This window comes from Crocodylus siamensis, chromosome 3 (assembly GCF_052110815.1).
Source record: "Crocodylus siamensis isolate JL-2025a chromosome 3, ASM5211081v1, whole genome shotgun sequence".
NCBI classification, from domain to species: domain Eukaryota; kingdom Metazoa; phylum Chordata; order Crocodylia; family Crocodylidae; genus Crocodylus; species Crocodylus siamensis.
Genome location: NC_143397.1, coordinates 99,006,280 through 99,018,201, shown reverse-complemented (window position 1 = coordinate 99,018,201; position 11,922 = coordinate 99,006,280). Strand labels below are relative to the sequence as shown.

The window sequence follows — 11,922 nt, the reverse complement described above, 5'->3', positions numbered from 1 at the left end:
TTTAGCTTTGTGGGCCAGATTGGCTCATGACCAGGGATCCTGGTCTTCTCTGATTTAAAAAAATCCCCAATTCTTGGTTTAAAAAAGTAACCCCAAATCCTACTCCCACAGGGAGAAGGAGCATTTTAATGGGTATATATAAAGTTATGCACCGTCAAGATGGCAGATCACTGTGAATGCTTAAAACTGACTCTTCCTGGCCTCCCTATTTTTGAAGCTGTTCTTTGTTTAGAAAATGTTTCAGGTAATGACTTCGGCTCCTTCCTTCTGGAGACTCAGATTCCCTATGTATTTTTTACATCTGAGGGACTTCTTAACTCACCAGAAATCCTTCAGCTTCTGGAATCCAAGTAAGTGAAACTGACCTTATTTATGATGCATCTGTTAATCCGTTCTTTTCACTGTGGGTATTTCTAAGGTATCTATAGTTTCATTAGCAATGAGGTTATTTATTCACAAAGTTAGAGAGTTCACAATCTAATAAAGGAAATACAACAAATTTTATGGTCACATACATGGCTTTCTTCAGTTAGTGGAATAGTACATCAAAGCAGAGTCTGAGATTAATACTGAGACCATAGTTTTATTCTCAGTTCTTTCTTGAGGCCAAACGTTTCATACACACACACAAAAAAAAGAATTATCTTTTGGGCTGTACAACTTCATAAATGGGTATTGGCTAGAAGGGAGGTTTGTCTGTCTCTTAATTTTTCATAAGGTTTTTGCTTTAAAAAAAAAAGAACTATGCGCCTCAAAACAATAGTAAAGAAAAGATTACATGTTTTCTAATGTTACCAATTTTTATTATGGTATTTCTGTAATTGAATAAGTCAGTGCCTGCTTTGTTTGTGAAGCTAAGACTTGGTGTTCATATCATTCTGAATGAGTGTTTGAATATCTTTGTTTTGGAAATGGAAAAAATGTGAATTTTTGCAACTAGTGCACTGTACGAGTGTACAATTTTCATTATCAGAAATCATATTCATTTGTTTTTCTCAACAGTCTAAAAAGCTCACACATAAAAAGAGACTTTTGATCATGGTTTGGCAGAACAAATAAAGTATGATTTTTGCAAGTCTGATTGAAGGTAGTCCATCTAAGCATTGTGTAAGAGTTAACCATCTTACTGAAAACCATTGCCAATTTTGACACTGTGAAGTAAAATGAAAGCAAATGGTGAAACTGTACCTATCTGCTGCCTTTAACAATAGTTTAATAGTCCAGAGAAATAAATGTAATGTTTAATACTTAAAGTTTTATTACTTTGTGACTGTACTGTTAGTGTTCGTTTTCACTGCAAGCAGAGTAATCAGGGACCCGTTACTGCTTTTGCCTACAGTCTTCTTGCTACTGAGGGAATTAAACTGATAAACAAAGAACTCTAATTTCACAGCATCTTACCAGTCACATTGCCTTAAATGAGCAGATATGAAGTATTCAGTTCTTTATAAGATTTTTGTGCTGGATATCAGATGATGCATCTTTCTATGGGCTTCAGTGCTGACAGAGTCAACTTCAGATCCCCTGCATCTCCTGGAAGGCAATGCCAAGAATAGTTTTTCTCTGCCTGTTACCCTAATAGTCTACCCCAGTGGTCTCCAACCTTTTTATGGTGAAGATCACTTTTTGGAAGTAAAGGGCACCACAGGATCTACCGCACTGCCCTCCGCTCCACCCCCTGCCCTGACCCCTGCCCCACCCCCCAGGCATCCAGAGCACAGGCGGAGGGGAGGAGAGGGGCACAGGCCCCTGAGGCCTCCACCAGGCTGTGCCAATCCCGCTTCTGTGCCATGGCTGCACTGAGCAGCACCTGCCCCGTGGCCAGATGAATGTGGCATTGCACCCCGGCTCCTGGGTCTGCAAGACTCCAATCTTCTGACCACCCTGCCAGGCTGGGGTCCCACTTACCTTTCCCTGCTCCTGGCTAAGCCACTTGGTCAGTCCTTGCCCCTTCCCTCCCCCTGTTGACCTGTTAGAGCTGGGGGAACAAAGGGGCGGTAGGTGCATGCACATGCGTCCATCTCTCCCCCAGCCTAAGATCTACTGAAAAAGGCTCTGGGATCTACCTGTAGATCAGGATCTGCTGGTTGGAGGCCACTGGTCTACCCTGACTCCTTCATAATCCTGAGCATACTTAAAGTTTTATTACTTTGTGACTGTACTGTTAGTGTTCGTTTTCACTGCAAGCAGAGTAATCAGGGACCCGTTACTGCTTTTCACTCAGAGCTTTTCATTGCCACTGGAAAAGAGGGATATTGTGTTGGCTCACTTCCCTCACCCTGATAATTTAAGGTCATTAATGAGGAATTCCATTCCTTTCATTCCCTCTGTGCTGTACGTGGTAAAGAAGATAAAGAAAAGGAGTATAGACAGCACCAAATCAGGTGGAAATAGCAATTGATCAGGACAGCATGTTGTTGAAAGGTTTTTCTTCTGGATTTCAAGAACAATGTAATACAGTTACAACTATTAAGCAGGTGTTAAGGATTTTTAATTTGCTGCATCATGAATATCAGCATTGGGCATAGTAGAGATGCATCTTATAGACTAACTAAATCACAGATGCATAAACTTTCGTGAGCAAAAGCTCACTTCATCAGATGCTGTGAAAGGACTTGTGATTTTTTTTAACTTACTAATCTCAGCCTCAACATTGCATGCTATTTTTGTCATGAAAAAGTAGTCTTTCTCACAGGCTGTGCCACTGCATCAAGGTAATATCAAACTGGATGATTCCTGTTATCTGAATATGCCATAATTTAAAATGTAGCTGAGGATTCAGGAAAGTGCAAAAAGATGGATTCATATTATTTATCTGAAGAATCTAATAAGCATGCTATATAACATGTTCCATTTAACCCTTCCCTTTTTAGGAAAATTTCAAAATTTCATTTAAATAATATCGAGTAATTGTATCACTTCTGCAGGCATAAGATCACTTTTGTTGAAAGATGTTGCAGTGAGTCATTACAGCTCTTTGGAGATACAGATCGATATGTTGTGTTGACAATAGATGAACACACTGCTATAGTTTTGCAGGTATAAAACAGACTATGCAACTATAAATTGGAAATGCAACTAATATGGCCAGGTTCTACACTCAGTTACATTTACACAAGTTGTAATCTTTCCCTTTAGGTCTCTCTCTGTAACCTTCTAACTTGTTCAGTTGTTCCTGTTTAAACTGTGTAAGTTGCAAGCCCAGACAGTGTCAAGCAAACACTTCTGCAAAGAAGTTATTTCCCAAGTTCTGTGAATCCAAATTCTACCTATGCCATCAATGTATCCATTGGTTGATTTAATGTTGATATTACAGCTTCCAACTTTCAGAGGGCTAGGAAGTCCATATTTGTAGGTTGCATCTTCTTTCAATGCACATGCTTTTTAGGTGACCAACAGCATGCTTACCTGCAGCATGCTTACCCTGCTTACCTGGGTTGGCGGTTCTGCTCTTCAGTCCCTGAAGTGATTGTTTTAATCAAATTGAACAGCATTTAAATGCATGCATTTAAAAATAGATTTATATTAAAAGCATGTTGTGGCCCATCCAATTTGTTAGCTCCTCTCTTTGATGTGCATTTGTCACATTTTGACAGACAGATGTTCCTGCTTGTCTAGTCTATGGCCCTTTGTATATGGTATCTTCCCAGGCTCTGACCTTTCACAGTCTTACCGGGCTATTATCTTTCTCACAGTCGTTTCTGTTTAACTGCTTTTTTACATAGGTGCACAACACCCCAGCAGTCCTTATCTCTTACAGTGCATGCCACTCCTCATTCAGTCTCCACCAAGACCTCACATCACCACTAGGCAGCCCTCAAATATCTTTTATGCTGACTGGGGTTCTGTAGAAGAATCCAGGCACATCCTGCTCTCTTATACCCCACACTGTCTAGTTATGGGGTTGCCTACTGTGCTTCATCCCATAACCCCATAGTAGGTATTTGTATGTCTTGCAAGACAAAAGAATTAGCCAAATGAGGCATCACCTCGCTGAACATCTTGAAAGATAGAGCAAAGCTGAAGTGACCTCTTCAGGGTGCAAAAGCGTGGGATGTTTATATGGAGACATTGAGCTACCCACACACCAGTACCCCCCTCTCAGCCTTGCTGATTTAATCCAAAGGAAAGTCAGGTGCCAGTGTGTTTAAAACCACCTTGGCTACAGGAGCTGCTGGAGCAAAGGAAATCATCCATTTGTCCATCTCAGGCCACCATTCCTAGATTAGCTTCACAACCTGTTGGCGGCATTTTCACTGCCAGGGATGAGACTAGTACCTCCCCTTTCTAAGTGGCTCTTCTGTCTGAAGCCATTTGCACCCTAGAACGCTTGCACATGTGATGAAATTGCCCTTTTTAGCAGTTTAATTGCATCACACATTACAGATGTGGCAGCATATTGCGATTTAATTTTGTCACGTCATACATATGCAGTGGCATATTGACATATAAATGACTTTGTTATGTAACAAACTAAAACACATGATGATGTATTTTAGTTTACTACCTAACAAAGTACAGCAATACATCCTCAAGCCCACCTGGGCTTCCAGTAGCCCATGCACTGTCCCCACTGCCTTCTGCAGCCACCAGCACACCCAGGGCAGCACGGGGAGGCAGCAGGAAAGTGGGTATGCTGGCGGCCACAGAAGGTGGCAGGGACCCTGCATAGGGCATTGGAAGATCAAGTGTGCTCAGGGAAGCTTGGGCTTGGCAGGTTTCCAACACCCTGTGTACAGTCCCTGCTGCCTTCTCCAGCCTCCAGCATACCCAACAGCCCTCCTGCCGCCTTCCTGCACTGCCCCAGAAGCAAGCCAACCCACTCCTGGGTGGTCCCAGGCAGTGGGAATGCAGCGGGGACAGTGCACAGGGTGCAACAGGGAAAAAAAAAGCAGAGAGAGGCCTGATCTTTTTTTTCTTTTTTAGTTAAATCTGACAGCCTGCCCATGTGGGGCAAGCTGCCAGCAGTGTCTGAGCTGCGGGGGGCCTGGTCTTCCCATCTGCAGTGGTGGCGCCCCCCAGGGCTGCCCAGGCAGATGCTGAGCACTTCAAGGCCTGCTAGCAGCTTGCCCTCCACACTCCCTCCCCTTGGCCGCAGGCCAGCTCCACAAAAACAAAAAACCATTTCAGTAATAGTGATGGAAGCCCCTAAATTGAAATGGTGGGTATTTAATTGTAACAATTAAAAACCCACTGTTTCAACTTAGGGGGAACTAAACCCCTGTCATGTGTACAAGTGGCCCTAGAGCAGGGGCGGGCAATTATTTTGGGCAGAGGGCCACTTAGTGAGTTTTGGCAAGCCATCGAGGGCCTCATGACAAGTAGCTAGGGGCAGATAAATATTAATTCTCTAAATTATTTAGGGGCCCCACAGGCCAGATAGAATGGCCTGGCAGGCCGCATCTGGCCCACAGGCCACATTTTGCCCACCCCTGCCCTAGAGGAGGCTAGGCTATTTAACCGCTGCCCAGCACTTGGTGTTAACAGTTGCAGGTAGTACTGTCTACTGTAAAGTATGGTAGCAGGTGAACCTGACCTGACACAAACCTGACCTAACCTGACCACATTCACCCAGCAGCACTAATCAGCTTCCCAAGCCCACTTCCTTCCTCCCATCAACAGGGGCCCACAGTCAGCCATTATGCTATCTAGGCATCTCTCAACTGCCCATTATCAGCTCCAGTGTTCTTAGTTGTTTTTCTCTGTACGCTCCAGCCCTCCCATCCACAAGCCTTCTTCACTTCTACCTTTCACCACTCCAGGCCCTTAGTAGTCACTAGCACTCTCCAGGCCTTCCAGTCTTAGTTCTCTGTGGAAACCAGCTCTTTTCTTTCTGCTGGGAGATGTCTTGCTTTCCCTTCCCAGTCTAGGACAATAGATGAAAGCACTGCATTCAGCAGCCAACCTGTAACTGACTCTTACAACCAGCTTTCCAGCTATTACATCCCTGGTCTGGGTAGATCCAGACGTGCATCATCATCATCCCATCCTTAACCACTTCTAGAGCAGCAAGGGGCATCCCTGTGTGTCTATGTAATAAGTCATGTGAAACACCCTTCCAGAAGATTAATTTACATAACTTCCTGATATGAAAGGAAGTAGTCTAGACAAGACCTTGCACTAGAGTAATAGTTACATCACAAAACAAGATCATATACAATTTATGTTGTTTAGTACTATATTAAAGTTCCTTAGATTCCTTATAATCAAATGGTCTATTCACAGATGGGACTGAAACTTTACAGGTAGCAAAACAGCTATTGAAAGGTAGAGTATAAAATTATGAATCAATATTTACAACAGAACATAACTCCTACACAGTAATTTTTAGTCATATTGTGCTTCATAAACCTATTATATTCGTATTTATCCATATTGTGATTTGTACAGGTTGGTTAAGATATTGTAATGATTAATAATAACAGTTCATGTCATACTTTTCAGTAAACCTTAGAACATGCTAACAAAATATATAAATTCTATCCCCATTTTATGGAGGGGATAATTGAGGAACAGAGACATCAAATAACTTTCCGAAGGTTCTACAGAATAAAAGTCAGGAGGGGAATCTAAGTCTCATAACTCCTGGTCCTGTGCCTTGTCTACATAATAATGCTAGTTCTCAAATGTGTATATTGCTGTGGTGAACCCTTAGATTTTTTCATTGACCTTGTAAATACATTTCAAATATTTATTTCCTCTTTTTTTGTGTAGAATGTGGAAGAACTAAGCTGTGAGAAATCTGCCGATAATATCATACTGAGACTTATAGCACTGTCTCTCCAGTACAGCTGTTGCTGGATCATTTTATACTCCAGAGAGAGACTGAGTTCAGAGTAAGTTAAACATTCATTTTGCAAATGCAATATTCTAAAACAGTATTGCTGCTATACAAGATGGTTTATTATAACAAGGTAGTCTAACAAAATTTCCCCATTCAAATTGCAAGGTAAGTTGTGTGTTGCTTTTACAACAGCATAAATAGCTACAAACAAGCTTGTTTGTTTAGTTGGGCTTCTTCCACAAATTCTGTGTTATCATGCTTTCAGGCTGGGACTCAGTTGAGTAATTTACATTACAGTGAAATCTGGGTATCTATAGAGCCAGTAGAGGTATATTTTCAGTTTTTAGATTATTCTTGCTCATGTTGAAGAGATGGAACAACTGAGTTTTAAGAAATTAATTTTCCAGGAGCTTAATACTTAGGTCAGACAACTTTGTTTTTGATAAATTAAAAACTAACCCAAAGAACATACTCCAGCTTGACAACAATACTTAGCGGAAGTCTATATTGTAATAGGTTGAAATAAGTTACCACATTACCTGTACATTAATGATTGCATCACGTTCTAGCCTGTCCAGCAAGTAGGTCGGTATTCTCCTGGTCTGTTAGTCACTGCCAGTCATTCTTCGGCTTTTGCTCCATAAGCTTTTCCTACTCTGACAAGCTCATTAGTGGTCATAGAATGACAGGAAAATAGGGCTGGAAGGGCCCTCAGGAAGTCATCTACTCCAGTGTTTCTCAACCCATGGGTCGTGACCCAAAAAATGGGTCACAAGAATATATGAAAGGGTCGTGAACAAACTTTTAAAATGATTTTAAAAACTTAAAAAATGGATTCTCCTTTAAAGGCGAAAAATGTGGAAAACCATGGCTTTTTCCTTGCATGCTGGCAGAGTTCCAGCCTACCAGGGGCTGCTTGCCCCTCCTGCCCCTTACCCCATACACCCACCCCCTGCCCCATACACTGGGGGGCTGGAGTGGGGGACAGCAGGTCAGGAGTGAGGGGCACCAGCCAGGCCAGGGGGCTGTTTTCTACTTAAACTATTTACTGGGCCAGGACTGGCCATCAGTGTTTACCAATGGGTCCTGGTACAAGAAAGGTTGAGAACCACAGATCTAGTCCAACCCCCTGCCCAAGGCAGGATCATCCCTATCTAAACAAGGGCTTGTCTAAAACTACACAAAGAATTCTGTCTTACAGCTACTAAGCATTGTCCCAAAACACTATCAATACCCTGACCTGCCACATATAAAGCAAGGGGGTGAGGGCGCTGTTAATGTCCTGCCACTTCAAAGATTAAAAAGTGGTTGTTAAAATATATGTGAGCGATCCAAGGGAGAGGACTATGCCTCCCCACTGCAGAGAAAGCAAACTTCCTTGCTCACCCCGCTTCCCCGGTCGACATCAGTCTGACTGTGAGGTAAAATTCCTTCCTGATCCCAAGTGTGGCAGTTGGTCTGACCATCAGCAGAGGGGCAAGACCCTGTTACCAGGAACCTTCAGGTATTTTAATCCCAGGAGAAGCATCAGCACACTCCAAGATCCCCAGCCTTGGTGACAGCCAACACCCAGTGCTTCTGAGGAAGGTGAAAAAAAAGAACCCTGATGCCCATAGCAGCAGGAGAGGGGAAAAATTCCTTCCCAGCCCCATGCAGGAACCGGCAAAGCCCAGAAGCATGGGAAAAAACTGTCCTTCAATCTCTAATTCTGCTCTCTAATATAACTACCATTTTCATTTCCAGTGCCTTGTGCTGTAAGACAGTGATGAGTGACAAACTCTTCCCACTCTAGGTGCCATCTCTGACATCTATCTTTTATTAATTTAGTTCTCTTCACATGCTTTTGCTTCACAACACTTCATTTGTACTGGAGGCAAATACTGTTTTTCTCTCTTAGTGCATCTTTCCCTCCTGCTTTTCAGTGTGTTCTCGCAGGGTCACGTGTTAAATTGATGTTTTTGGAGCTTTAGTTCTAGTTAGATAAACTATATAGCTGCAGAAGAATTTGTCTTTGTCAGATGTCTTCAAGTTCCTTTATGCAGATGTTAGAACCGTGTGATATTATAATGCAACTCTGTTTCAGGTACAGTCTAACAGGAAAGACTCTGCATCATCTAGCCTTAATATATGCAGGTTTGATTTCATTTGCACAGAAATCTGAAGACTTTGAAGTGAAGGTAATTTTTTGGTGGGAAGTTTACAAGCCTGCTTTTATCTCCAGTGTCACTACTATTACATTGCCAAAACATTTTGGAAACAAAGTGAAAGTTATGGAATACCAAAAGTTTAAACACCTGATTAAAACAGGATGTAGGAGACTGAGCTAATGCCCAGTGAAGGCAATAAAAAGACTCCCGTGTATGATTTCAACAGGCATTGAATCAGGCATATATCCAATGCACCAGAGATCATAATACTGAGATAATATAATTGTTTCAATCTGTTGGTATGCACAAGAACCCTGCTGTACTAGTCTGAGTTTGTTTTTCTTAAATTAAAATCACATTTTTGTAGAAGTTAATGTCAGATTACTCTCATGATACTAATTACGTTACGGCTTTAAAAAACAAAAGAAAGCATTACTTTTCTCTCTGAGTACCATTTTACTGCATGTTTTCATTGTATGTGAAGAAAAAATGTTTATAAAAATGCTTTTTCCTTCAGAAAATGGATGGAGAAAACAATATTTCTAGTAGTGAAAACTGGAAGTGGGAACTGGAGGGAAAATAAATGTGTGTGGTTCACCAAGTTGGTCTCTGTGCTTAATCTGTAACGTAAAATAATTTGCAAATACAAAATGATTTTCTATTAAACTGACATTAAAATATGTTGCAAAGGTGTTCTTCCAGGAAAGTTAGCTTCAGGGAAAGACAAAGCTGACAGTCAATCCTTGTAGACTTTAACATATATTTGATGGGTGCCTTATTAGGAAATATGTAGCCATTCAAAGTGCTAACTATCCTGAATTCCACAAATTCATTACACCTTTACTACAATGTACCAACTTTACATTCTCAAGAATTACTTATTTGAAAGAAAATCATTGTTTTATCTATACACTTGATCACATCTAATATTTACTTCACTTAGAACATGAATACTTCAGGGCTAACACGTAGGGCTTAAGGGTAAGAGTTTGTAGCTGCTCCATAATATTTTCATGGAGCAATTTTAATGGCTTGAGGTTATACCACCACTTCTAAATTTTTTAGTTGGTTGCCTACTACAGACAATTGACATACAAGCATTTATTCCTAATACAATTTTACTTTATTTTTAGATGGCTCTTGCACCAGGGATTGAAGAGACAGCATTGTTAATTCGTCAGATTGCTAACAACATTCTGGTATCTTCCCAGACAAATCCCCATGAGTGGCTGGACAGATCATGGCTTTCTGTCTTGCCAACTGAGGTTTGTGTGCATGGGCTTTAACAAAAAGTGAACTGCTTTAAGAAAAAACAGTTTTCTTTCTTTTTCTAAGATTCTTTACCATCTAGGGTGTTTTCATTGCTTTGTTTGTTTTCATGGTTTGTTCTAAAATATAAATGTAAGGGGCTTGAATTCTTGAGGCACAAGCAAAGCTTGCAAAGAATTTTGTTCTGACTACTCAGTTAGTTTAATAAAAGATATCACATCTACCCAAAAAACTTTGCCTGCCAATGTGTAAAATGCAAACTCTTCAAAAGCCAAAAACTTGAAGAAGTAGCTCAACAATATATAATTTATGTGAATGTTAGAAACACTCTAAAATATAACTGCTCTGTAATACAAGCACAGCTTGGGCAGTTTCTCTTGAACATTAAAAAAAATCTGCTCTAAAGAGTAAACGTGACATATTGAAACCAAATTAAGATTTTTGGTAAAATCAGGAGTCTGTATTGAAAATTGAATTTATATGGATCACCGATTTCAACCATAATTGTGGAACTGTTACTTGCCGTTCATATTACATCCTTCTTACTCTATGTAATTTGTTTTCCCACTAGCAGGATATTGTGGTTATGGTGACATGCACATTAGAAATGCACAGATTCAGGGTGTAACCAGATCAAAATCCTGGTTCTGTGATGGATTCTGTATACAGAGACATCAAAATGATGCCATTCTCTTCACCTTCTACAGACAGGGCAAGCTGAATCTCTTAAGTGGATCATTTTGAACATTTATAAACTGACTTCTTTTTCCTCTAGGCAGAGAAGCACTTACTTGCTTTTCCGTGCCTGAACCCTCTAGTAGCTCAGCTCATGTTGAAAAGAGGGTATTCACTGAACAGGCTTTTGTCAGCAACTTTTGACCAACTTCAGGAACTCCTGCCTGAGGTTCCAGAAAAGGTGTTAAAGGTTGGTCATCATGAAATTACATATTTAATTGGTGGACCAGCTGATTGTCTGAAAAATAAGGTCAAACAAAATGCTTTCTGAGGTCTACAAGGGTGAAAAAACACATTTTAGCCACTTTAAAGAAGATAGGAATGTGACTGCTCAGAAATAAGCAGCAGCTGTTATGAATTATCATGATTCTGTAGTGATCCAAGTTACTTAAATCTACCTTTTGACCTTGAATGAGACAATGTTAAAATGGGAACAATTGTATCACTGCAGAAAACTCATATATAGATACACTTATGTCCATCTATACCAGTGATTCTCAGCCAGGGTCCTCATCATTCCCTCCTCTCACCCAGTACCCCAGCATCCCATAGACAAGAGGTAATAAAACAACATTTTATTCTAAGTCTTTTATCAGTTGCCCACTGCATTAGCCTTTATTGCTTTGGTGTATTCTTTATTCATATCTAACTGGACAGGTTCTCCAACTATGCTAAGTTCCCTTTATATGATGGAAGCTCTGAGAGCTGTTATGCAATCAGGATAGTGTGTAGGGTGATCCACCCTACACTTCCTGTCTAGGAAGCTGGGTACTAGGGGTTTTATCAACCACAGTGTGTGCGTTTCTCTAATTTAGTGACTTTTTCAATTAAATATTTCCAAACCTTCTTTTTCTTTTAAATGGCCTTGCTTTTACCCTGGGTATCCCATACCAATGAACCTTTTCACTGCCTGAAATGCCCAATATTTAATGCTGAGAGGCTAGCCTAGAGAGATGGCAACTGTGGTGAAGGCCTTCTTCCACAGAA

General features: G+C 40.8%; 1 protein-coding gene across 1 annotated transcript in view; it reads left to right on the top strand.

Annotated features, from left to right (window-relative positions):
- SHOC1 (shortage in chiasmata 1) overlaps window positions 1–11,922 on the top strand; it is a 99,524-nt gene that overhangs the window by 76,330 nt on the left and 11,272 nt on the right. The window contains exons 24-29 of the mRNA XM_090037653.1: window positions 245–350; window positions 2,928–3,039; window positions 6,715–6,836; window positions 8,868–8,961; window positions 10,065–10,196; window positions 10,976–11,125. Of these exons, the coding sequence (XP_089893779.1) occupies window positions 245–350; window positions 2,928–3,039; window positions 6,715–6,836; window positions 8,868–8,961; window positions 10,065–10,196; window positions 10,976–11,125 (716 nt within the window). The remainder of the gene's footprint in view (window positions 1–244; window positions 351–2,927; window positions 3,040–6,714; window positions 6,837–8,867; window positions 8,962–10,064; window positions 10,197–10,975; window positions 11,126–11,922) is intronic.